The following is a 27,771-nucleotide window of genomic DNA, read 5'->3' as shown; positions in this document are numbered from 1 at the left end:
AATTCTAAGGTATGTTGGTCATGCAATATCGGAAAATAATCGTCATGTCTCATTCATAATCTCATTAAGTCATGACCCATGGTGGAAGTATGCGTGCCAGAGCATAATAGTATGTCTGCTCCCCCCACGCTTGCTGACGGCTGATGTGACGACAGAAGTTATGTTCCCATGGCAACAGGCGGGTTGGCCAATGATGACAGGTCTTCTATAGACTCCAAGTCTGGGCTCTGATGGATGCTTATCTAATGTTAGCAAACAGCAGCTAAACAAGACATTGTCATTACGCTGGAATCCGTATGTAGACTCACTTCTACTCAGAAAACTGTTGACTATATAAACAAAAGGCCGCTGCCGCCTGCGGACACCTTAGGCCTCATCTCTATGCTTGAAAAATACTCTCGAATATGTACAGGGAGATTGCAAGTTTCAGATGTATCAGGGGTATCTCAAAATCAATCAAGAAAATGTATCACGAAGACAAGGGGTAAGCTTAACAAACGATAGACTTCAGGCCCGTCTCTTAGCCCTCGACGGGTTACAAGAAACCGAGCGTATAAGAGGGAATATACTGTCGTGGATGGGCAGGGCGCGAATCCGTTAATAAGAGCGCAATTGCCCGGCTTCTATTAGAAAGGCAAAGGGGCACGTCCAGCGCATGCCGCAGAGATCGTCCAACGTGTCAAGACATCATATGAATACAAATGCGACGTTTATCATCTAGAGCGGTTACCCACCGCCTTGGGTGCATTGTTGCTGAAGTAACTTTCATCAATCTTCAAAATCCATTCGACCTTTTGGGCCTCCGTCCGGGCAGCGAAGAGGAAAGTGTTCTGGGACCCATATATCGCGAATACGTTGGGACGGCCCTTAGGTGACGTGCCTTGGTCAGCTCTCTCACCTGGACCATCAAGCAACCGCGCAAAATCAGGTGCATGGTCGACCCGCGAATTGCGCAGGTTAATAGCATTTATCTCATCCCCTTCGGCGGAATAGATATGAAGATATGGGCGACGAAGTTCAACAAAACGCCGCACCCAATGACTGTTGGTGTCGTCCGGCGTCAACAGATATCCAGACTTCAAGGAAGATGTGTTCTTAGGAAGGGTCTGGATAGTCGCAACGAATCGTGGCTTGAGCGGCACCTCTTCCGAGACAGAGCTTGAATCGTCACCCGAAGGTGTTTGCTTGGCGCGAGAGGCGAAAGCTGCACCTCCTGGAGGGGGCTCCGTGTTGCTCCGGACAAGGATAGTCTCGATGGGATCAGTTTTTGTGGCCCAAAGTTCAACGTACTTTTGGAGAAGTTTGGTTTTGCGATCGGTAAGCTCCAGTTTCCGAAGAGGAGTCGACCTCCCGCTCCGTGGAGTTGACGGTGCGAGACAGTGGGCACTGAGGGCCCCTTTTGCGGCGTTCAGCTCGGCAATCCGTCGCCTTCGTTTGCGAGCCGCCACGTAGTCACGCACAAGCGAGACCTTCCGTGGAGACCAAGTCGTCAAGAGTTCTTCTCCCTTCACATAATCATTCTGTGTGTTCATGCGCCACAGATCAGCCGCTCGCTTTGCGGAGACGGGTCGAACAGCCAATGAAAACATGCGGACCGTTGAATGTACAATCCGAGTCGAGTTGAAGAATTGTTTGAACATGGACTGGGGACGCACATATGTGCGTCCCTGGATCTGAAGGGTTAGATCCACCTCGAAGGGAACACTGTCTTGTAGCCGTGACGAGATGAGCTCCCACCTAACAGTCACCTGTACACGATACTTATCCGCAGTGACCCGGTCTAGGAGAAGAGAGCCATGCAAGCTGGAGTCCCATTGGCCAATGATAGTAACATTGGATGTTCCATCCGCATTGTCCTTCCGCACTGGCTCCTGCACGAATTTCAACGGAACGTCAGGAGTTTGAAGATCCTGGTCAGGGATCTTGCCCCACGGATCAAGCAACCGGACAGAGCCCACACGAATATTGATGAGGTCATCCCAGGGTAGGCTCTCGGTTGAACTATAGGTAAGGTTAATCATGATCCGACGTTGGAGGCCTTGATGGAGCTGGTATGTGCCTGCATCAAGATTATTACTTTGTACTACTTCCACAGGGAGGTAATCGCCTGTTTCAGCCAATTCAAGCAATTGAGTTCTCGCAAATACGTCATGTCTCTCCTCTGAGTAAAACTCTGACTCCGGAATACGAGGGGTCTTGCGTTTCTGCGGGGGTGGCTCTGCTGAGTCTCGCATATCATCCCAACTGAGAAGTTTGTCAAGATGCATCTGAGTTACACGCGCGTAAACGCAAACTTTCAAAGCCGCCGAACGCGGGCTGGAAAGCGGTAAACTCATGCTGTGAACGCTTTCAAACCGAATTGGGGATTCATCAAAACCATTTATCATCTGGGTCGTTGTTGCACCTCCTTCCTCAGAGATGCCCGGTACGAAAAGTTGCGCATGAACGTCAGTTCCTTCCCATTCAGCGAACCCTACCATATCACGCATGACAACATTGAATTTGAGAGTTGACGATGGCGCTTGAGCCGAAGACGGTTCAAGAGACAATCTTATGATACCTATGACATTCTGGGTGTAAGGTGAAGTAGCTTCAACCGAAAAGTCTTGCACACGAGTCTCAAAGACTGCTGTGAGCGGAATATCGGCGTCGCCGACCATAGAATACTGCGGAGAACAAGGTTCAGAGAAAGGATTTTCGAGCTTGAAATGTTGAATATAGTCTGGGCGGTCAATATACTGGTGCAGCTGGCGCATAGCTTGAAGGCGGCGTTGTAGTTTCTCGATAGACCAGAGATGGATGACGCATTGTTTAAAGTCGATCACACGGACAGCAATACAAGGCTTTTTAGCCTCATCAAGCACAATATCCTCGTCTCCAGAGATCCCGTTCAGCACGAGATCATAGGATGACGCCATGTTATGCCCATGATCAATGACCGCAAATTGGAACACAATATTCTTATCCATGATATGACTCATTACTTGGGCCTCTTTCAATAATGAAGCATGCTGCAAGACCTTCTCTGCCATACGAACGTAATTCTGCTGCGACCAATGGAGGAAAACACTTCTTGCGATCTCGAGCTCCCTTGTATCCAACTTTGCAAAACCATTTTCGTATATTTTCGGAAGCGGTTGGCCCATGTCTTTTATGTGAGACTCAAAAACTTCCTTCTGTTTCCTCAGTTGCTCTTCAAATTCCTCTTTCGCTGCGCGGAGAGCTTCCTCCATCCGAGCCTTTTCGGAGCGAATATTTTCGACGCCTTGACCAGAGGACAATTCTGCATTCCTTAGCTTTTCTTGGTACTCTTCCTTTTGCTGGTCTAGCTGACGTTGCATGTCCTGACGTACGGACTGTAACGCCGTGTCGCCTCCGTTTTGGCCCTCATCCTCGTCCTGCGGACGAGGGGTTCCAGGCATCGTTATGGCAGTGTCAAGAGAAAAGTTGTCGATGGTGCCATTCGACATGTATTTATCCCGAACTGGAAATGAACTAAGTGAATCGGAATCCTCTTCGTGCTCCACTAGCGCACGGCGTGTTGCCCGTACTTTCTGTACATCCTCGAAAAGGGCGTCCAACTCATCATCCGGCATATGAGATATGTGATCCGGACCTAACACAGCACTGACGGCTTCTCGACGAGCATGAAGCCATTCCGATTCACGTCCGCGCTGTGAGGGCATGGGGGAATCAGCTCTACTGGAATCGCCGTCAACTTCTGAGCCTCCCTTGCTCAATGTTCGATCATGAGTTTTACTCGGGGCAGGTGAGCCAAGCTGACTTGTGGTGACAGAGTGACGGAGCAAGCTCTGCTCTACCCTCTCAGCACGCGCTTCTTGAGGGTGGTTGAAACGAAATATATGGAAGTCACCTAGGATCACCCGAAAACCACTTTTCAATCGTTTGGGTTTGTCAATGCGAAGACCATTCACCATAACCGCTGCACCTTCGCCCGGTACAATAGTAACGACATTATCCACATTTTCAAATTTACAATGGTTAGCGAGGATTTTAGAACCGTTTAACCGGATCTCCACATGACTCCCTTGGTCCATGTTTCCAACCATAGTAGTTCCTGGTTTGATGTTATAGACGAGACACTCAGCAAGCAGTGGATCATCGCTAAGATTGACCAAGTGAGGCATCTTCTTTGGTGTACTTAAGCCAATAAAGCCCTTTTCGATACTGATACCTAGCTCTTCCAAAGCAGCCTCACGCTCTTTGTGAATCTGTTCGGTTTTTACCAACTTCTCTTCCCAAGTTTGATTCAGGTCTTTGTAGAGCTTTTCGCTTTGATTAAGCTGCTCAACGATCTCTGCTTTGCTGACTTTGGTGATAGACCCATCAGGTTTCTGGATAGAGACAACTTGCTTCTCCAAGGGGGTATCTGGAGGATAATACTCCTCAGGAGGTACTCCACCGGCTGCTGCCACCGCGCCGCCTGCTGCTCCCGGGGCTACACCACCTCCAAGCTTGGCCCTAAGCTGTGCCAGCTCTTCCTTCAACTCTCTGATCATCCGCGCATTTGGATCTTCATTTACAACCGCGTGGTTCTTGATTCGCTTGGCGGAGTCGGCATATCGTAGGGTACTGAGTGTTTCTTCAAAGTTGATATCTGCAGGTGAAATTGCGGCAATCATAGCCGTCATGGAGTTGCCTCCTAAAGAGTCCTTCAGAAGCCATGTGAGGACGGAATCACGATAAGGAACCATAGAGGCGTTTTTCTTTTTGCCAGAAGCCACGTCTGCGAGTGCAGCAATCACACGTCCAAGTGTTGAAAGTGAACGATTGATCTCCGCACCTTCCTTCAACCGAGCACCAGTTGCTCCGGTAGATGTTGCTCTTTCTGATCCTGCGAGATCGACTAAACTAATCCTCGACACTTTCTCCGTATCCATCGATGTCTCCGCATCATGGCGTTTTTGTGTAAGGGTAAGCGTGAAGACGGCATGGGATCGACTAGACGTTTCATTCATATTTGTGGCGGCGACAGTTCTGGCCTTGTTACCTTCGTCCATCAAGTTCTCGATCTCTTCAAAAGAGCGCACTGCCAGCTTGGCAAGGTCTTCGACATAGGGACCAGTCGACGGATGCTCACGCACTTTGAGATTTCCTTTGTTCGACGGGTTGAGGAGGTCGCGAACTCTTTCGTTATAGATCTCCAAATAGGAAACTTCCACTGTGCACCCGAGGTTTTTGTCTTGTTGAATCTCAGTGATGCGCTCGAACATGGACTGGCAAATCCTAGGGATTACACCGTATTCTTTGCCGTATCCCATCATTGAATAGGACTTTCCAGAACCAGTCTGACCGTACGCGAAAATGCAATTATTGTAACCCTGAAAAGCATTATCTAGAAGTGGTACGCCTAAGTCATCGAAGAGATTGTCCTGGCCCGCATAATTTGGCGCATTTTTATCGAAAGACCAGTATGATCGGTCGAAGGCGAACGTCTTTGGTCCCTCTACAGCACCCTTCCCACCACCAGCTTTTCGTAGTTTATCAACGGCACCCGGCGGCGGGATGAGTACGGTCTGGTTTTCTTTCATCTGAACGATACATTGTGCCCCTCTATCATTTTCTAATTCCAGCGAGATATCTCAGTGAGTTGACCTTCAAGTATGCGAAGCACGGACTCTGCATGTATCGCAATGTTGACTCACCTCTGCTATTAAACGGCCGTACTCTCACCACCACCTTGATATTTCCACCACCTCCTGGAGCCATTATGACCAATCCCCCATGCACTCGGGGACAGTTATTCTACCTCCTGCTAGAGCGTTGTTCCTTGGAGGAGAAAAAAGAAGAAAGGTAGCGCAAGCGAAAGCAATCAAACACGAGTCGCGAACGCCTCGAGGAGCGCCGCCCGATAGAAGATCGCAGCCTGGATATTCCCACGTTCGCTACACTACCCTGGATGTGTTGTGTGCCTTTCCCGGTTTCACTTCGTGGACATAGAAACTTGATGTTGGTGTCAACAAAGACGTCATGTACAATACATGTGTCTCTGGGAAGCTCCGGCGCGTCTCAGGGGCAAATATTGCGATAACACTGAGCCTCGTACGTTTGAGGGTAACCAAGCGTGCGACTGACGTCGATAGAGGATCTCTGGGAGGAAGGTCAAGAAAATTATGCAAAGATTGTACGACAAGGATAGGTCGATTGAAGGTCTAGCCGACTCGCTCCCCCTTCGCAGGCACGGAAAAGCCGCAGGAAGACGAAAGGGCGGGTGGATTAGATAAGCGCCCCATGGGATCCGCTTCCAATCATCCATCATTCCTAGGAACTAAAAGTGATCTTTGAAATGTACTCCGTTCTTATTGTGCTATTTAAATCGGAACAGATATCCCAAGCAAATCGATGATTCCTGTATATGACGTGCACTGGTATGCAGGTACATTATAGCTTCAATCCTCATTAGTTCCCGATTCATCCTCCAGCATACTATATATCCATGAAACACCCATTGTTTCTCCATCTTTTCTCCATACTTCAGCTTCCTCCAGTCCCCGACCTTTCTGTTCTATTTATAAATTTGCGAATAGAGACACAATTATCGCTTTGTATTCTTTTCCTATTTTCCTTTCTGTTGTATTGATTCTCTAACATAACTACTTCATCCACAGGCCCATGTGAAATGCTCTTGCTTACTTGTATAGAAAATAGACTTCGTAGCTTCTACTATATATTCACCGATCCATGAGTGAATGATAACGTATAATTATACTAGAACACGGTTAAGCCTTATACAAAGACAAATATCCCATACCATAAGAGCAAGCCAGCGTGCTCGAAATGAATAGGGAGCAACGATCGGACGTACGCCTAGAGTGATCGTGTTAATATACAGCCAACATCTTCACCAGAAATGCACATAGTTTAATCCGGCTACTACATATTGATTTTCCAGAGAGCAATCATCCGAGATTCAGGAAAACTAAGCGAGTGGTTCTATCCCCCTCCTTCTCTCTAACCTTCACCTTAGGCTCGAATCTTTAATAGGAAGAGTATGTAGAAGATTTGAGGGATAGAATGAGAGGAAAAACACAAGTTTAAGTCCTCATACTGGTCGCAATTAGGGTCTGAGGCATCTAAGGCATCAAGAGATACAGAACACCCCGCATTTGGTCTACGCAATTGCTTTCCATCGCGCTGAAAAACGCATTATCTATCATATTTCGCTGCCTAAGAATAATCACATGGGATCAAATAAATTGACTATTAACTTTTCAATATATTAGTAGTTTAGATTATTAGTTTTGGTTTCCTGTGATATACACACACACCACTCGATTACCATGCGAGATGTTGCTTGGGCATAGACCCAAACTACAGTTTTTGGGCTGATGTATCCAAGTGATAGAAAATCATTATGGGTAATTATTGTTATATGTTTTCCACTTCATACCAGAGCACTAGTATAGCCGCTTTCCCATGTGTTGTAGAGGACACAAATTGTGAGGTGTTAGATGAATCTGAAAGTACATGCTTAGTTCTCATACATATCTCGAGCTTGTTTATCTGTAGCAATACATATATCTACCAGAACCTCTGACGGGAAAGTCTATGTGTCCGTACACGTAACTAATTTAGTTCTTAAATCTACTGCATGTACAACTGGCTCCTCTGCTGTGGACCATTATCTTGTGGACCTATAAGAATGAAACATGTATCAAGCGGTGAACAACGATTGATGGCAGCCTGATACTAAAGACCACAGTCGGCCCAATAGTTCTTAAATTGTTTCTAGGTAAGGATACTAGTATTCACACAGTATGTAATGGCATTGGTGCCTGGATGCCCAATCTGCTGTGCTACAAGTAGTAGAAAAGTGGAATCGTGTGCGGAAAGAAAAATTTAAAATAAATAAAAGTAAAATGAGGTAAGACCTGCTTAGTGGAATAGGTATGTGTTCTTTATCCCACGAAGGATGGTCACCCTGATGGTGTATACATCGGCTCATCAAGCCTTTTACTTTACTGCTACCTCACCATTGTTTTGTCATACACCGAATGTACAACAAAACAGCTGTACCCTCCCTACATGTACATTTCGCATGGAACGATGCAAGAAGTAAGTGAAAAGAGTCAAGGAGGAAGTTAGTTTCTAATCTTAGATCAAATCTATGCCCTGTCTCTTCTACCTCACTAGAAGGGCACCTTTTCTCTAAGATGCAGACTATAGGCATTTGCCGATGATAATACCTCCACCGAGAAGAAATTAAATAAATCCTGAGCTCTAAAAGTGCCGTGGATGGCCCCCTGCCGGAGAATTATGGCTTAAAGTCGGTCTGAATTCGCCAGCAGACCCTTGAATTGTGATAGTGACAAGTGCAAGATTAAAGAATGGCCGTGAAGATGGCATGGAGCGGCAAGAAGTGCTCAACCTCAACTTTTATAGCCAATAGATCGGTTCTAACGTCAGCATCACACTGGGTACCATCGTGTAAATGTGTGAAAAGGCCTACATGACTTCTTATTGGGCCCGCGCTCGGGACAAGATCTGCCTGCTCATTCCACCAGCCCCTTGCGATAGTCAGGAGGTGTTGCATTGCCCCCCCAGCCCAAATGGCGTAATGGCATCACAGTAGCATCTTTCTGTTGACTAGTAGCATCCGATGTACAAGTGAGCGCAAGTCAAGTTTGTGCACAGTTAATATCACCTGTAATAATAGTAACCTGTGAAACAAATCGAGCCACGTCAAACAATACCTACAGTATTCCCTTGTACCTGAAAAACTACAGCGCAGAATGTAAGATCATGGCATGACTGCCATGTTGAATCCCCGCATTTGGCAATGGCTTCCAACAGTCCAGGCTGCGAGGCTTATGCATCTGCTTCTTACCTTGTTTATGTCTCTTCTGCAACTGATTGAATCTAGTATTAGGATGCTAGCACCCGGGTTTCTCTGTAATACCTGAGAGACTGTAGCATGGAACATATCTGAGGTGTAAGCTCGAGTTAAGCTCGCGCTTGTCATTGCCAGAAAATACTCAGGAATTTATACCGCTCGTCCAGACAAGAACGATTACTCGTAAATCCTCTATGAAACAAGGGTATAATCCTGGATTTTTCCTGCAGACGAAACTTCTTTAGTTCGGGAATACATGCCTTTTCTGCTTTCTTGACATGCTTCAATATGACCTCCATGCGGGCTTTGGAATTTCCTATCTAGCAGGCCACATGAACTGCACCGAATGGACAAACATACGGAAGGTGACAGGCACTCGTCGCCGGGTCAAAGGGATTCAGACTTCGGAATATATCACACGGATATGACCCGTTAGAAGCTTGGTACGTTTCTCGATATCTGCCGGGATTGTTGACCAGGATCCTGTGTTATACCCTTGGCGGGGCAATTCTTGATTGGCTGTACAACCTCCGAAAAACCCTTTTAAACAAATACAGTATATACAATTTTGCCTTGCAAGCATGAATCGTGTTGCACATTGACATCAATACAGATTGGCAGATCTGGTAAAAGTCACGAGTAACGGATGCCTCTTTGTCGAATACCAGGACAAGGAAGAAGATGCAATGACTAGGAAGTTGAACTCGCGAGCGATATATTTCTAGATTGAAAAAATGTGCTAATTTCTGCCGAATAGAAGGGGAGGAGATAGAGATGAACGAGCGGTAAATGAGCCCAAACAAAAATGACCAATACTAGCAGGGATCGACATGAGGATGTGATGCACGGTTGGCCTAAGGTTATATTTAGGCCAAAAATTTGAAGACTGATGTCAACGTGGAGAAACGACCTACCGTGCTCTGAAGCTTAGGCCAGACTCAATCGGCCCTGAGACTGCGAGTACTCTCTGCTTCCATGATTAACGAAGGACTTTTTTCAGGCTGAGTCATTACCGATCCAATTACAGTTATTTTCGAAGAAAATCAAAGCACTCCCATAAATACAGTGAAATTACAGACTTTTTGTGCCCCGCAACTTTGAGCTGTTGAAAAGCGGTGTGCTCCGAAATTTGAGTACGTTTGACGTCAGATGGCCAGAGCTTTATCATGAACATATCCGTATAGTATGTACATACATACATACCACGTATTGTATGAAGTGTATTTATACAGGCTACCAGAACCACACCCACACACAAACCCCCAGCTCATAAGAGGTGGCATGGATACATTGTATACTATTCTAGTAAGATATGTACTGTAATGTATAAGGCCGCATTAATCATGTATATGTACAGACTTGTCATGATAGAAGGAACTCTTGGAGGAGAAGCGTGCTCGAGACTTTTTCCGTATTTCAATATAGATAATACAAATACTTTTCTCCACCAGACAAATTGCCCCGAACCTGACATCGAATCCCGTGCATACTTCGTCGAGTGGTTAAGTTCCCACACGTGGTGTGGGACAGATCCGCACTCAAGCTGCTTTACCTACAGTAGATATTCCTGGTAGATGTGCGAAGCCCCAGATACATTCCACACAGTAGGTACTCTGTAAAGCTCTAGCGTAACCAGGTCATAGCAATCATTTCAAGTAAATTTGATCCGTCCATTGTATCAACACGATATTGGCATCCCGCATGAAAGGATAACTAGGCCCGATCAAATCAAAGGGAAAGGGCGACCATTTCAAAATTACTGTAAAATTTGAAAATATTAGCCTAGGTGAACAAAAGTCCAAGACGAATATATTAAAGGATCCTGTTCCCAGGTATCCTCTATTTATTTGTTTAATTCAATAATTTCTAGAATTATTTATTTTCATTATAAGATAGTATTTTTGAGGCGCTTCCTATACCATCTGTTCGGATGAGCTTTTGTCTCCCGCGTATCCTCAGATTACCATCTACAGGGGTCAATGCAGGGCAGGCTACGGAGTAGAAACCAATCAAAACACCTTATCCTGAGTCTTTCATGGTCTATCTCTTATTGGGGTTGGGTAAGAATCGATGGATATCCAGAACCGCATCTCTTCATGGAGGTCCCGGATGACTTTGAGTCTGCCTCTATACCCATCATTGTATAGTTATTCTATGACCATGCATTCTAACATGATGTTACTGCTCAGTGACAAGTGATAGTATCTGCATTGCTGATACGCGGGCTACTGTCCAAGTCCTATTGCCCGAGTGTCTTTCCTAATCCAGAAATGTAGCCGAAGCTCCAGGTTCTCACGAGATCCGCCGACGTCCTGTAATGAAAATGTAGGAGACCACTGTGACTGAGGGTGAGTCTATATGAATATCGAGCATGGTTCGAAATTAACGCTTGCAGGTGGGAATAAGGCATCGTCTATAACAGATGTTGTTGCGTGTGTAGGAGTTCTTGCTATGAAATCCTAGTAACTCCTCCAACCGCTACCAAAATAATTTTTCCCTTTTGTGACTTGTTATTTGAAGCCACCTAAGACTAAGTACTAGTAGAACTAGTAATCCTTCTGTCAGCGTGCTAATGCATAATTCGTAAAAACGGACCGACGTTCCTTGGAAACCAATGAGGGTGGCTGGTAGGCTTGTCACTGACAGGGTTAAATCCCGAGGGCGATTCGCCGGCTCTGGGTTGCACATGATGTGCGTCACAGAACTTCGGGATGGCCGGATTTACACCGGCATACAAGAAAGTCATAAAAGAGAGAGGGTTAACAAAATAAAAAAAGAAAACTAGGATAAAAACAAAAGTTACCTTGATTCAGTTTTATTGCTGCATGTATCTTAGCGGAAAGACCAATCTTTAGTAAAAAAGATACTGTGGTGGCATTCAGTGAATGTTTTATGAAATATTAGAATATCAATATTTACATGCACAATCATGGATTCTAACTATAACTTTCTACTATCTTACATAAACCAGATCAAAGAAAAGTGGGGCCAAGCACGGTGACAATACGGAACCGTACGGGGCCACCTATGAATCAGTCGGTTGGTCTGATTGCCTCGCCGCCTCGACCGCTAAACGAGCCGCCGAGCCAGTCAGCTCGTCAGTGAACGCGTCCGGTACAAATGCCCCATCGCTCGCCCCTTCTCGTCGCTGCGGCTTTCTCTCTCTGCTTCTTCTCGTTGGTCATCCAGTCATCTCCAGTCCCTGCGTGCCCTCCAGTCATCAACTTAACTGGCCGCACAAAACCCATTGGCCATCTGCCATTTTCTTTTTTTCCTACTCGTTCACGCTGGGGTTGGCTTCTGATCACTGATCCTTTCGTCCAACCCAATCGTTGTTTTCTTGCCCACCCCCCATCTCTTTTCTCCTCGTGATTGATCACTCCCGATCATTCTCATTTCGAAATTTCCACGGTTGTGGTCGAATCATCGTCCGTAGGTACGTGGAATATTGCTTGCCCCTTGCTCAACGTCGTGTGGTTTTGTTTTGACTTGACTCCATTTTGTTTTATCTTATCATTTTCATGCTTGATCCTGCTTTATGATTTGAGCACCTTATTCTGGTCTGCACCCAATCCCATTACACTGTCTCTCTTCCCGAGGCCAACTCCGACAAATCCCATCACTTTTTGCGCCTGTTGTATTCTCCAACTACCGCGCGCCCATTCTTCCCCCTCGTTGTTGGCCTTCTATCCTCCATTATTTACACCATTGTCTTTTGTACTCCACGAATCATATTGCTTTGCATCCGCCTGCGACTGTTTCCCCATACTGCTTTGTCTCCCCTACAACAACGCGCGCTTACCCAGAACTGAAAACCTGGTTCACTTCTTGTTGGGCCGTTCACGGATCAATCCGGACCGGACTGACATCAGCGGCAGCCCACACTCGCGGCGCGGAATCAGCTTTGTGTTGCCCGCCGTCTTGTTGGTAAAGGTCGCGCTCTCTTCACCCCACGAATCATCATCCCTCCCAGAACCTCCCATGACTGGAGGTTGTGGTCAAGTCCCATCGCGTCCCTTTTGCCTCATCACTTGGTATAGGGATACTCTTCTGCCGCTCAGGTAATCAATAGCCTGTCAATGTGACCCGTGTTGTTTATTGCCCTTCACCTCAATAATGGCCTGCAAATCGCGACCGTTTTTACCTCGTTATCTACCTTGTTACCTACCCATCTGCAAAGCAAAACAATGACCCGACAGCAATGTCGCATGTATTCAAAGTATATTCCATTCTACGATTCCCCCGGGGTTCTATGCTACCTTATGCTTTTTTGACTACGCATGTTTGTCGTCGTCGCGTTCTGCTTCTATTATGATCCCATATTCCCCACCCCATGATGGTCCAATCAACACGCGTCGGCACTCTATTTACTTTGTTTTGTGCACAGTATTCTGACGACCCCAGTCCTCTCCATAGACGCGGTGGCCCTTTCACATCGCAAACTGGAAAATCAGTTTTCGAATTGTTTAGGGCCGTTTGTTTACGCGCGCGCGAAATCACCCGCTTTCCTTGCACCCAGTCGTGATTGCGTCGCATCTTGACAAGGTATGTTGCCGGCTGCATCATACTTCCCGCTTGCCAACGCATACATCCTTCGGCCCTGAATAGACTAAACCGCCACGATATCACCTTCCCCTCCCCCACCACTTGCCCAGATTCCCTGCTATGACAGCGCACAAATCAGCAGCTGAAAGTTTTAGTTGGTGGAGAAAATGAATGCTGATAGTTTTCTGTAGTCTGATCTAGTTGTGCAGACCATCTTTTAGGCCTGTTCTGGTATCTGTCCTTTCTTGAGTCGCATATAGTCGCGGGGACCGGGAGCCAGGATAGCCTCATCCACCTGGCGCAAAACTTTGCTAGGCCACGCTGGTAGCACCGCCTCATATCGCTATCTTCTGTTTCAGCCCCGCCTAATACGGACGTGGCCGAGGAGCCTGATCGAACAAGGATCAGAATCATATTACGGAAGGTAGTCTGCCAGTTGTCGCCTCAAACTCTGCGTAGCATCTTTTATTATTTTTTATTTCTTTCCCTGCTTCTGCCCCTCCCTTATTTGCCTCGTGCTGGCGATAGACGATCGTGCGTCATTAGCAAGAGCATCGCATTTCGTCTGACAACGCATCAAGTGCGACATACTGCCGAGGGCACCCTGGTCGGCTGCATTAGAGCCCAACCACGTTACACCCTGAGGTGAACGTAAAAAGGATTCGCACAAAAGACTCCTCGTCTCCAGAAATTGTTCGAAGTTATTTCGGCAAACAGGCGTTGAGTTTGGGTGAAGTATTTTTTTTTCTCGCCGATAGTTTAACTCTGTATCGGCAAAACAGAACCCCAGGTAAGCGCCCTGGTGCAAGCGCCTTGTCCCCATCCAACCCCACTGGAAGACCCAGTGACCGGTCAGCGCTGCGCTCCGTGCTAACATTTAGTGAGCGCCTGCAGACTTTCGCATTTAACTCGTCGAATCATCACTTGCAAAGAGCAGCTACTCTCCGCGGCTGTCCCTCTTGTGCGCGACCGTGATATCTCTCGAGTGCAACAGCGCTTCCACATCCTATCATCTCTTCTACCTTATTCCAAATAAGTGGCGTATATCCACCAATTGCTCACAGCCGTCCTTGTCATTGGTTCTAGATACTTGGTGCCTGACATCTGCATCGGTCCAACCACGGGACTCATTGGAAGCGTGACGGAAAGCGCCGTCGCGACTCCATGATGGAATATCCTCCACAATATCAACAGCCTCATGGCCAACACCCACATGCCCCCTCCCACATCGCTGCCCCGTATCAGACCGCACCCCAGAACCCAGGTTCAACGGTGGGTTCGATGACCTCTCCCACCAATCCCCAGGCACACATGCAGCAAGCCCATCCTACGCATCAAGCATCTCCCATTGTCCCATCGCAGTCTCATTACCAACAGGCACAGAATGCGCCGGGTTCAGTACACCAGCAGATGAACTTTCCTCAATCCTATGGGGTAACTACAGCGATGCCGCAGACGTACGGCATCTCACCAACACAGGCGGCGGCTATGGCTACTGCGGCTGCGTCTGGGCAATTCTACCCTTTGCATCAGGACTCAATGGCTGGCCAAATGCAGCAAGGGCCTCGTGGCTCGCCACGTATGGCTGGAGTGCAACAGGTGAAGAATGAGCGGAATCCACGCTCGCCACCGCAGATGCCAGGGCAAATGCCTTCTATGGGTTCGCAAGTACAGATGCAGCAGAATGCACAGATGCAACAGCGTCGCATGAGCCATGTTGGCAGCCCCCACGTTCAAGCTGCTCAGCCGGTCCTTAATCACGTTGTTCGACCTTCAGTACCTCCACCTATGCCGCCCCCACCTCAGCCTGCGGTGCAACAAAGCCAACCTTCCCCAGATATGGCTGTTGGCGCCGTGGAAGAGTCTCCTCTTTACGTCAATGCAAAGCAATTCCACCGCATTTTGAAACGGCGCGTTGCTAGGCAAAAATTGGAGGAACAACTCCGACTCACGTCCAAGGGCCGTAAGCCATATTTGCATGAGTCGCGTCATAATCATGCCATGCGACGGCCACGCGGTCCTGGTGGTCGATTCCTGACGGCAGACGAAGTCGCTAACTTGGAGAAGAAGAATAACGCTGGTGGACAAGAGAATGTCGATAGCAAGCCGACCGGTGAGAATCCTCCGTCGGCACAGAAAAGAAAATCTAGTGATGTTAACGATGAGAACACGAACTCAGCGAAGAAGGCGAAGACTAGTGTTGCAAAAACGAGCACGAGCGCTGAGGAGAGCGAACATGAATCCGCCGAACCATCCGATGAGGATGGTTGAACAATATGCCGAGGCAAATATTGCTTTTCATATTATTAGCGCGTCTTTGTCCGCTTTTGATTTTCTTTCTTCTCTTCGTACCTATTCATCCTTATGATTCTATGGATGAGTTTATTTATGTGTGCTTTTGTAGCGAGCGATGTGTGACTACTCACCTATCACGTTTCTACTACCATTATCTGGCAGCAACCAGTGCTATGTCTGTTTATATCGTTATGTTATGTTGGTACGAAGTTTCCTATTGTTTCCAAAGAAACCTGCTTATGTTTACTTTACTGGGAACGCATGTATGGAATGAATGTTTTGATGGCCCTCTTATTTTTGTTCTTGTTTTTCTTGGTTTTTTTATTTATTTTATCTTTTTTCCTATCTGCACCATTTCAAATTCTTGAGATGGTCAAACTCTTGGATGATCTATGATGCCAAACACGTCTTGCCTTTAGCTATATGCCGAATCCAGCCTTACTCTGACTGATCGACCTGTTCCTTAAGGTTGATTATAAGATGAGTTGTGGGCCCAGATATTACTATGATGCAGTTGCGTGGAAGTTGGCTTAGTTCCAACGCCACTAAATATTGCCCGCACACTGCAATCATCATCATTACTTTTCTCCCTCGACTTGTCCCCGCCTTTTGAACCCTCTCTATTGGGCTTCTGGGTGGAACTTAGAGAGGAATCTAACATTGGTAAAACTACTCTACCAGGAATCTCGCTGCGAAGCAAGAAGGTATAGCAGGTTGGCGTCCCTTAATAGTGCCGTACAAGGGACGCGATCTGTGAGTCTTTCGAGCACAGCCGTGGACTGTTTGCCTACAGTGAGTTTCATTTGGTTATGGTATCATGGAGGCATGGGAATTAAACACTCCACCCCCACAAAAAAAAAAAAAAAAAAAAAAAAAAAAAAAAAAAAAAAAAAAAAAGGAAAGAAGAGAAAAGGAAGAAGAGCTAAACGTGGTTGAGCATCGTGTCCGTTGTCGGTTCTCATTCGGATCCCCTTCATTGTTCTGCGGTTTTTTCTTTACTCTTTTCCTCCTTTCCTCCTTTCGTGGGGTATTTGTATTGTTCTCATTTGATTTTTGACGGATGATTCCCCTTAGTCGTGTACAAATATCAAGACATACTTCTCGGCAATGCTAGCTTGGGTGTTTGGGTTAATGACTCGGCACTGCGCAGGTAGCTGTCTTCTGAATACAAATTAGAATAAGTAGACTTGAACCATGAAGATGAAGTTACGGAAACCATATGTTGTGATACACATAGGGGCTTTCCAGATGACAATAAGTAGATAGTAGAGACGGGATAGTATCTCAATTACCCTGGGTGCAAGAAATATCGATCCATCCCGGTCGATACACGCCTAACCTCTTCTGGTCTAGGAGCGGCTGTCCCGTCCTCCAACTTTTCGTTCTCCAGCCTCATGCGATTAGTCATTCTCATTCCATTCCTCACTCGCCTTCAGCTCCCAGCTTTCCGCTTCCTCTCCCCAACTGTCCGGCCCTATCCCCCGGTTCAGCTATCTTGACCCCATTCGAGTCCGTTGGATTGGACGTGATCAGGGATTGTTCGCATCTGGTTGTATTGCATTCATCCATCCTTCTTCATAAGGCTACTTGTAGGTCGCCTGTTTAGCCCTCTTTTATCGTGTTCACTGCAGTCACTACCGCCCTTGTCTCTCATCTAACCCCCTTTCCCTGCTTAATCTTGTTACTCTCTATCAAGACACACCACCTTATCTTAACTTAGACCAATCCTTGACACCTACTCCACTCACTGATCTTTTCTCCAATACTCTGAAGTCGTCGGTTTATTCGTCGCGCCCTCATTGGCCCACGAGACCTTCAGTGCTTCTTGCAATTTGTGCACCCGTCTCTTTCTTTATCCTCTTTCTTCAGCTCTCGCGAGCGCGCTGCTTTTTTTACCTCTCGTTTTTTTCGGGTCAATTCTTGTCATTATATGAGAAAGAAAATGACTTTCCTGCATCCATTTTTCGCTTGTCGAGCTTCAGCTCCAGCTTCATCGTTTTTCAGCACATCCCGTTTCTTTTACCCTTCGTCAACGTCCAAGCTGCCAGACACCCCTGTGAAGTGAAATGATCTGCTCTAATGTTAATGGTCTCCGGTCTTAGCTTACGTTTACGGTTTCCAACGTCTCTGCGAACCTTCCGGCTGCCCCGACTGCTCTAGATCGACCTATCAATCGGCATCCGTGTCGCATATTGTTTAGGCCGTGATCTTAGATTGGACTTGCAGGTTCTAATACAGCAGCCTGTGGTTCCTCATTTTTTTGACAGATGGATTCTTATGATGGTTATGGGTCTCCCGGAAGGGCCCGTGAAGGGGACCCTTACGCGTCTAGGGCGCCAGTTGATTCTTATAGACGCAGATCGCCTAGTAAGTAGCTAGTGGATCAATTCTCACTTCAAAGTAGCATTGCATAACCTCAAAGTTGCTGTAGCATCTCAGGACCGTCGTCGTGGACGTGGCCGTTCCCGCTCGCCTGCTATGATTGACCGTTATGAACCCTCTGATCGCCGGGCTTCCCGAGATGACTATTACACCGCATCCCGTGAGCACACCGTACGAGATCGCGATGAGCGTCGCCGTGCTCATTCCCCGAATGTTGCAAATATTGATCGTTACGTCCCTGGACAAGATTCGGGGAAGCGACCAATCCCAACCAATCCGCTCCCCAATCCCTTAAATCTCGATTTCCAAGTCGGGTTTAACTGGTTTGCGGAGTGGTGGCGCGCCGAACAGTCGATCAAGGAGGAAAAGGAACGTGCAAAGCATGGCGGACGTCGCCCCTCCGATCGTGTCAAAGGAGAGCGCGAAGCTCGTGAAGACCGGGAAAAGGAGAGGGCGCAGATCCAGGCCGCTTATGATGCATATAAGGTAGATCTACAGATCAAGATGGCCAGGACATTTGTGCAGCAACATCGAAACGAGGAATGGTTCAAAGAACGTTATGTTCCGCAAGTTCGGGACCCCCTCCGCCGTCGCCTGATGGACTTCCGTGCCGGTGCTTACGAACAATGGGAGCGCGATATAGATGGTGGGTTGTTTGACGAATTCACCTTAGAGGGCATCTACAAAAGTGAAAGTGACGGAGCGGGTGGCGTCATTGAGAAGGAAGAAGGTGAGACTACGGCTGTTGGTGAGACTCTTGGTGTTTTGGACTTGCTCCCAACCCGGGGTGGAGAGCTTCGGGATGAAGCCTTGTCTCAACCAGCCCTACTCATCAAGACTTTAGCACCAAATGTGAGCCGTGATAATATAGAGGACTTCTGTAGAGAACATTTGGGAGAGCAAGAAGGTGGATTCAAATGGCTTAGCCTTAGCGATCCAAATCCTTCCAAAAAGTATCATCGGATGGGTTGGATTATGTTGCACCCTGCTCCGGATGTTGCCGTCGTTGAGAGAGGGGATGGAAGGGAAGAGGAGGGTGAGGATATGGAGCACGACAAGGCTACCAATGGAGCTGTGAGCATGACTGCCGCCGAGAAGGCGCTTGAAGCGATCAATGACAAAACTATACATGACCCAATTCACGGAGATTTTGTTTGTCATGTTGGCGTCCATGTACCACCGTCCCAACCCCGCAAAAAGGCATTGTGGGACTTGTTTTCAGCTCCGGAGCGTATTGAGCGGGACTTGGAGTTGGCCCGGCGTTTGGTATCAAGACTTGATTCAGAGATGGGCGGAAATGCAGACGGTTATGCCAAGATCGAAGAGCGTGTCGAAGAATTACGCGGAAAGGGATGGTTGCAACCGCCCGTCACAGGTCCTGTTAGTGTGAAGAAAAGAAGGACTGAATATGACGCGGACGATATGGATGAGGGCGAAGCAGAAGAAGGTGAGGAGCAAGAAGGTTGGGAAGATGACGAAGTGGACGACGAGGAACTCCTCGCGAAGAAAAAGAAACTGGACCTGATGGTAGAATACCTACGTAGGGTCTACAATTTCTGCTTCTTTTGTGTGTTTGAGAGCGACTCAGTCCATGAACTTGCCCGGAAGTGCCCCGGCGGCCATCTTCGGCGGCCACGTGCTGGCCTCACTACACAGTCCAAAGCTGTAGCTCGAGCGAGCGCCCTCGGTCAACCTTTCCCTTCTAAGAAGAAGGAACCCAGTGAAGGAGAAGAGCAGTCATCCGTCGAGGAAAAACGACCACAACGATTCAGTTCTAAGTCAGAACAACAGCTACAGCGCGCGTTCAACTGGGTCAAGACATTCGAGGATAAACTTCTCCAGCTCCTGGAACCGGAAAACGTGGATATTCGGAAGTTGGGCGGCAAGCCTGTCGATGAGGCGCTGGAAGAAGAGTTAGCGAAGCACGTCAAGCAGGAGGACGAATCCAAATACCGTTGCAAGGTACCTGAATGTACCAAGTTATTCAAGGCTGACCATTTCTGGCGCAAACATGTGGAAAAGCGTCATGCGGAATGGTTTGAGAATATCAGCAGCGACGTAAGTTCCCGGTTTTGAGACGTCAAAGCGATGCTAGACTAACCATGTGACAGCTTTCTTTGGTGAATGCCTATGTTCTGGACCCTGCACGTATTGCACCGTCCCGCTCTGATGCAAACAGCAATGGCCATTTCCCTCTCAGCTCTGGTCAAAGCCAAGCTGGCACTCCTCGTGGCTTTAGCCTGGCTTCCATGCCGCCGTATATCGGACATAATGGTAATGTCCCTGGTGGTTTCCAGAGTTTACCCGGGGCCGGGTTGCCCAGTATGATGGGTGTCCCAAATCAAGCTGGTTCGTGGAGTGGGAATGGGTTGGCCTCGGGGGATCATTCTGGCCTGCACCAGCCAGGTGCCATGCGTCGTAATAACCGTTACAATCGTTCAGGACCATATGATCGTCGTGGCCCTCGACATGGCGGCGCAGGAAACGGCCGACTGAGCCCAGTTCGTGGTATGTCAGGCATGTATGGTTCTGGTGGTCGTCTTCCAGCTAACGCTGGCACCCCGTACATTCCCCCTGGCCATCCAGCCGCGGCGGCTTTTGCTGGAGCAGGTGGTTTTGCTGATGCTATGGGAGCTGGCACTGCCCAACAAGCGATGGGGCCCCGGGAAGCCGTTCAGGGTCGCAGTCTTAAGAGTTATGAGGACCTTGATGCGGTTGGTGGAGCCGGAAGCGGCGAATTGAACTATTGAGTACAAGAACTCTCATAAACTATCCTTTATTATGTTTCGTTTCTTTGAACTACGGCGTCAATAGGTTTTTGTGTCTGCATTTCGTTGATTCAGGCTGACATATTGGTTCAATATCTCTGCGCTTTTCTTGTTCACTATCTTTGGTTTCATCACAGCACGTTGAATTTATTCTCCTATCTGTCTCCTGGTCGCTGGTGCGTTGCATAGTCGTGAGTGATGGACTGAATTCCTTCATAGCTTGCGACAACGCTGTACTTGTCGTACTCTGTCATTCTCAACCTGGCTTCAGGTCTAAAACATGGTGATATCTACTTCGAAATTTGCAACCTTGCTTCTGTTGTCCTTCCTTCCTTTCCTTTCTATTGTACTATAGTTTCCTTTTTAAATCAAAGCAGAAGGGTTCAATGAAATACTCTTTCTACTTACTCCTTGCCTGCGTGACGAGTCTTACTGTAACCGCTTGGCTCTCAATACAGTACTCCACAGCGACCAGTGGTTCTGTATATGACAGAATCATGTGTGCCTCGCTAGATGTCTTTATTGCACTCAGTATAGGTATCCAGATTGCTTTCTCTATATGTTATATGTACAAGTGGTGTCGCTCAGAATGGGTCGCCGCCATAGTTCGTGTACTATATGCCGCCAATACTTTATCATATCAAGGCATCTGGATAACTACGTCGTCCCGACTATCCCGCCACTGAGCGCCCATCTTGCGAATTCGACGCTCGCTAGCCAGGAACAGGAGGAGATATATATGGGAGGCTATTTCGCCCCACGCATAGGTTTTGAGAGTCAGCTGACGGATATCCATTTCCCGTAGCGCTGACTCCTGGCTATTGTGTGGTAGTTGGGCACTCAGCAAATCTTCTAATATGCACCATACTCCCCAGCCTGCACGGCCTTCTTTAATGAATTCCGATAAGAATGACCAGAAGCGACAGAACGTGGACAGGTCCCAGATGCAAGCTCCATTGCTTTGCTGCCAGGGGATAGTGGGGTCATGCGCCTCCGCCTCCACGACGTTAATGCGGAGATACCAATGTCCTCTTTCTAATTTGTCTAGCTCTCTAATTTGTTCGAGAGGTCGGTATGTCCGGCTCTTCAGACGAGCGGCTAGCATTTCTAGAGTTGGCGTAATATGTGTTGTGAACTTTTCTTTTGATACGGGAGGTAGCGGAGGTCTGATTTCCACAGGAAAGCTTGTGCTAACGAATGTCGACAAAGCTGTGGATTGGACAGCGGGATCTCTGATCTGAGTGCCATTAGCTTTGTCGTTTCTGCACGGGCTATGACGCAGTTTCTTTCGACCACTTCTTAGCGGCGGCGAATGTGTTTGATATCGCTTTGCACGAATTGAATCTGCAGAGCATGGGAAACTCGGAGCTCGAATGGTAGATAGCTGATGGTCGACATCCTGCAGGTTGGCGGTGTCCGAAGGTGGCCTTCCGGCTTGAGAATCCGGAATGACACTCACTGGAGTATCGAGGTAGTCTTTCGGGGAAGAATCATGTGATTGCCCATTAGACAGCTCACGCTCCTCGTACTCGATGGTTTTATTAGAGATTATGATAGCCGGATTGTTGGAGGTATCATTAGTGGGAACTACGGGGCCCTGGAGTGGCGGGTTGTTGGATGGTAACTGGGGCCGGGATAGTCCGTCGCTAGTAGCGGTAGAGATAGTATAATCATGGCCATTATTATTGTCGTCTGGTTTCAAAGTTAGAACTTGGCGTGAGGTACTCTGGAAGCCGAGAATAGCTTCAACTTGAGCACGGTAGTGGGCGTCGTCGCTCACCCCGCACGGCGCTGAGATGTGGACAAGGATCTCCGATTTTTCCATGACATCAGTGGATAAGGTGACTGCAACATGGTGGAGTGATCTCTTTCACATTCTTTTACTTCAGATGAATCCTGCAGGAAGTTTCATTGACATTGTGGTAGTTCAGCGGAAGATCGCCAAAAGCAAAGATAATGGATTGTGAAGAAAAGAGAAAGAAGGCCCAAAGGAGTATAGCTCACTCGAGTCATGCGGAAGTGGGGTGACTTCTCAAGAAGGTAAAAATGCCAACTTTGGGTTTGAGATCAACATCAATAGTTCAATAACATTGGATCCTCTCAGTCCTCATCTCGATCTCTTGCTTGGTTCTCGGTGGTGATTCGGCTGCCAAAAACCATCAACACCATGATTTTCATGGTTTGGTACCGGCATCTTGATCACACTTCCCGGGAGTCAGCGTCGAGTTGTCACTCCAAGGAGATCTCCATCTAAACATGCCATTGTCTACTCCATACGATCTACGCAAGGCTTTAATAAAGGAGGTAACGAGAAAGAAACTAGAGGACGGAGAAAAAAAAGTTACGAGCCGGTCCTTCATTCCGTCGTTACCGATTACACGGGTACTCCATTTTCTTTTTTCTTTAGCAGGGAGCTCTGGTGATACTACGTCCAAGTACAGTACACATTGGCGCCCCAATTGAAATTTTCGCCCTCACAAGGATATATACGAAATAGCGGCTTAGTGTCTATGGGGTAGGTAGGGCGCGACGAATGTCAATCGGATGACATGATCATAGGGGACCCCGAGGTGACACATTCTCTCCATTGATGGGTACAAGAATTTAGATGATGCTTCTGAGAAGTACTCAAGAGGTCCAGCAGAAGCCATGCGTGTCATGTATGTATGTATGTATGTACAACTGGTACAATTGCTTGTGCGCAGCCAGACTACTCGGCACGAGAAGTACTGTTTTTTTGTTTCTTGTTCCCCCTATCCGATGACTGGTACCAATTAAGTCGACGGAAAGAGCGTTGGGGATCCCGGCGACGGATCCATCTATACCCACTTGGTACCACACCAGCACCAAAATTTCCCAAGCTCTCAGTGGCCCTAAGGTTACGATGGGGCTCGTCAATCGGAAACACTTGAAAGAGACACAGAATGACTAGTCCAATCGCCGATACCCTTTGCCTCTATACATCGAAGGCAACCATTACTCCAAAGCTTAAAAGAGAATGAGATAGTGGATAGTTCACATAAAAGGTAACCATTACATTTGCCTGTCTTGCATACAATACGTCTACGATTAATATTGAGCGACCGTTTAACCGTCAGCAGGGTAGCAATCACGAGAAGGTGGCGGGTGCAACTCCCATCATTCGGGGAATTTGATTGATACAGCGGCGGTGATTGATTCGTGACAACCTTTAGTTCTTGACTAACGTACCGGATATGGCTGTCGAGCGCTCTACAGGTATATACCTAGTCAATATTTCGCTAGGGAGAGAGAGAGGAACGCCCTTGCCGAAACCTCAGGAAAGTTTCTTGAGTCCAAAAAGGAAGCGAATGAAAGGGGGAAAAAAAGGAAAAAAAGGAAAAAAAGGAAAAAAAGGAAAAAAAGGAAAAAGGAAAAAAGAAAAAAGAAAAAAAGAAAAAAGGGAAAGGGAAAAGGGAAAAGAGGGAAAAAGGACCCATGAAGGAAAGAAAGGGAGCGATCTCTAGGACGAGATCGATGCTCTTTTCGGGCTTCATGGTGCATGGGTGAGTCCGGTTTTACCCTCACGGGTGGATGCATTTTTGCTTTTTCTCCTAGGAACAGAGTCTTCCAATCAATCCAGCCGATCGCAAATGTGGGTATTACACCATTACATTGACCTACTACTGAGTACTACAATACCTTACCTGAAACGAAATCCGATCTTTTCAACACGCAGACTATCTCTGATCCGAGTGGCAGGAGAACTACAGTAACGTACTAGAACCAAACTCAAGAAAGAATAGTGAGAATTCATTTCCTTTCTCTCTGTCTTTGACACTAATTTATTTATTATTTATTTTTATTCTATCTCTTTTTTTTTGTTGTCGGGGGTCGCCACCCTTTCAAAATATTGATCGACTTATTGGCTTTCCTCTTTGCTAGTACACTATCGACTCTTAGGCGACATGTACTAAAAAAGGGTGTTAATTTAATGTTATTTTTACATTTCTCAATCAAGCAATCCCAAGTCGAAGGAACGGCGATTCGGCTTTATTCGTTGCTTCAGGAGCCGGAGAAAGAAAAACCACGGATCTTCTTCCATCCAGCTTGCGCAAAGACCAAGCCAACGGATGACCAGAACCATTGAACCAATAAGCCCACAGTTTACCGGTGGAAATCGAGCCCGCTTGACAGGGACTCCAAGTCGAATTGTACCGCGGTCGCTACCACTGATTTCTTAGCCTTCATCCACACAGTCAACTGACGGACGGTACCTTGTCCCACATCCTCTCTGTTTGTGCGTCTCGATTTCTTACGCTTCTTCCCTCCCCCCCACATCCCTTTTAGAGCTCTTAGTACCTCTACATCTCTCTTTCCTCGATCGTCCTTTCATAGTGTGAGGAGGACTCCCATGGTTATACCTCGTGTCTAAACTCAATTCCCAGTTGAACGCCTCGGGGGGAAGCAATCCGACCTACCCACAGAGTATAGATGTATGTACATACTTACCACCAACGGTAAGGGCGCTTGGACGAAGCGAATCCACTTTATCGAGAGTAGTTCGTTTCAAGGCTGACAACGGTCGCAGATGTTCATGACCGTCACAATAATAACCTAGCCTCTAGACTCATCCAGATCCTAATCCACTGGATCCATCCGTTCCTTTCTACCGGTGTATTTTCCCTTGTCTTCACGCCGGTCGCATTCCACATCACTTTTCTCTTTACACACACTCCCAACCATCATGGCTTCCCTGAATGAAGGAGTCTTGCCTTTGGAGGCAGATGCGTTGAATCGACAAAATGATGAACTCAATGGTAAGTGCCTGATGCAGTTGATATCGCATTTGTGGCTTGGTTTTACCTATGTGGTTCATAAATAATCCTGAGGTTTTTCGGAGCCCTGCTGTCGCTGGAGATGAAATGCGATTCTGCTAGGCGAGTACTTTACTAGACTTCATACATTGTTAACCCAGCTGCTTGATTATGTGCACTCTCACGATCTTTTTCTTTCATTCTTTTCTCCTTCTCTCTCTCTCCCAGCGTTTCGACGTAGCAGACACGGCTTTGCTTAGCAATCATCGGGTTCCAGTTGCGCTTCGTCGTTGTTTGTCTGATCTCCAAATTTTGTCGCTGACTCGAGACCATGATAGGGCGACAATCGCAGGGTAGTTTAATGAAGGCGTCCATGGGAACAGAATGGTTTAGGTTTTTCGGAAGTGGACAAAAAAAGGTTACACGAGGTATGCGCCTTGCTTCCTTGGTCTCTAATAAGGTACTGACCTCTGCCGATCTAGATGGTCAACCAGCAAAACGACGGGGCCCAAAACCGGATAGCAAGCCGGCCCTTACAAGGCGCCAGGAATTGAATCGCCAGGCGCAAAGGTACGTCGACAGTGCGGACTCGGCCTCGTGATTATATACCAACCGTGGCGGTTTAGGACACATCGCGAACGCAAGGAACAGTATATGCGAGCGCTAGAGACCGAAGTCTCACGATTACGAGAGGCCTATACCCAAGAGATATCTGCGGCGAATTTGACTGTCCACCAACATCGAGAGATGGTCCGATCATTATCCGAGGAGAACAACATATTGAAAGAAATCCTAGCCGCACATGGCATCAGCTATGGGGCGGAAGTGGAACGTCGCAAGGCCGAACGCACAAGTCCAACAAATGCAACATATCAGTCTAGTCCTTTTGCCAGCAGTAGTGTTGGGTCGCAGCCTACAGCTGTCGCGCAGTCAGTTCCATCAACACAGCACGCTTACACGACGCCACCTACGACTATCTCAGCCCCATCTTCCAGTCTAAGTCCTATTGTGAACGGAATAGAGCACATTGACGTTTCGCCAACTCAAGAATTATCGCCTCAGCATCAAAATTACAGCGCTGCTCCCTGCGATGCCTTGGCAACTCTTGACCGGATAGCACCAGCGAGTCGCCAGCCTAATCAGCCACCGGGTATCTTCGAGAATGATCCTCAGCTACAAATAGACTTTATTTTGACGTACGATCTCCCTCATCTTTGGTTTTGTTACTGGTTTTACGCTTCTCCATAACTGATCAATTAATAGGTTAGAATCACCATGCCGCGAGCATACCGACTACCTTTGTCGAAGATCTATTACGGAGGCCGACGATGAGGATATGCCTTTCTCCGGACACGCGTTAATGGCCTCCTGTCCGCCACCCAGTTATATTGCTAACACAACCCACGAACAAGCCTACCCGCATCAGACATATGATCTTCCACATGCCAATCTGACAACGCTGCTCAACCTGAGTCGACAGCTTGTGACCGATGGCCAAATTACACCAATCATGGCCCTCCAATGTTTAAAGAACCATGAAATGTATCGATCGTTGACCAGAGATGACGTAAAGATTATAATTGAGACGCTCAACACCAAAGTTAGGTGTTATGGTTTTGGAGCGGTGGTGGAAGACTTCGAGCTCATGGACTGTCTGAGCAGTGTCGTCGGGTCCAGGGTCGACATGGGATTCTCCCGCGCGGGCGATGACACGCTGTATTCATGATGCTATGACATGAGGAGTTATAGTTCTTTAGCCCAGGCTTGGGATGGGGGGTGTATATAGAAGCTTCGTGAGCGTTGTTTTCTTTCGGCTACGATTTGCTGATGCATTGTGGAACCCTGGTGTAAATCATCCTTCTGTTTGATACTCGGCGTTGGCTGAGAATCTTCTCCTCGCTTCATATTGTAATTTTTGGGTCATGAAAAATGGCAGTTGTTGTTCTATAGTTAGACATGATTACTGTGTGGCTTGTTAGGCAGCGCAGCTGTTCTGGCATGTCATTACCCAAGCAACGTAAAAGAGATCGGACAGTATCAACTCTATAATCATACAGAAAAATCATCCTCAATCCCTATGTCTCGCGCCACGTCCTTCGCTAAATCTCTTACATCCTCGCCATTGCGAATCCTCCCCACAATGTGCCAAACT

General features: G+C 47.4%; 4 protein-coding genes across 4 annotated transcripts; 2 read left to right on the top strand and 2 right to left on the bottom strand.

The window, feature by feature from the left end:
* Nucleotides 1-158: 158 nt before the first annotated feature.
* On the bottom strand, nt 159-5,730 carry AO090026000806 (kinesin-3 motor protein uncA; the record flags this gene model as incomplete). The annotated part of the gene is made up of 4 exons (XM_023235900.1): nt 159-227; nt 735-3,398; nt 3,822-5,584; nt 5,667-5,730. 4 exons carry the CDS (start codon nt 5,728-5,730, stop codon nt 159-161), a joined length of 4,560 nt encoding a protein of 1,519 aa, XP_023091181.1.
* An 8,836-nt stretch (nt 5,731-14,566) lies between these two features.
* hapB (transcription activator HAP2) lies at nt 14,567-15,670 on the top strand (the record flags this gene model as incomplete). Its single annotated transcript, XM_001822158.3, has 1 exon — nt 14,567-15,670. The coding sequence occupies one exon, from the start codon at nt 14,567-14,569 to the stop codon at nt 15,668-15,670; it is 1,104 nt and encodes a 367-aa protein (XP_001822210.3).
* Nucleotides 15,671-21,484: 5,814 nt separating this feature from the next.
* AO090026000808 (uncharacterized protein) lies at nt 21,485-22,669 on the bottom strand (the record flags this gene model as incomplete). Its single annotated transcript, XM_023235899.1, has 1 exon — nt 21,485-22,669. The coding sequence occupies one exon, from the start codon at nt 22,667-22,669 to the stop codon at nt 21,485-21,487; it is 1,185 nt and encodes a 394-aa protein (XP_023091182.1).
* Nucleotides 22,670-25,549: 2,880 nt separating this feature from the next.
* On the top strand, nt 25,550-27,345 carry flbB (the record flags this gene model as incomplete). Its single annotated transcript, XM_001822160.1, has 5 exons — nt 25,550-25,622; nt 25,958-26,047; nt 26,102-26,189; nt 26,246-26,815; nt 26,883-27,345. The coding sequence occupies 5 exons, from the start codon at nt 25,550-25,552 to the stop codon at nt 27,343-27,345; spliced, it is 1,284 nt and encodes a 427-aa protein (XP_001822212.1).
* Between the last annotated feature and the right edge of the window lie 426 nt (nt 27,346-27,771).

Source organism: Aspergillus oryzae, chromosome 3 (genome assembly GCF_000184455.2).
Source record: "Aspergillus oryzae RIB40 DNA, chromosome 3".
Classification (NCBI taxonomy): Eukaryota; Fungi; Ascomycota; class Eurotiomycetes; order Eurotiales; family Aspergillaceae; genus Aspergillus; species Aspergillus oryzae.
This window is presented reverse-complemented; position numbering and strand designations above follow the sequence as displayed.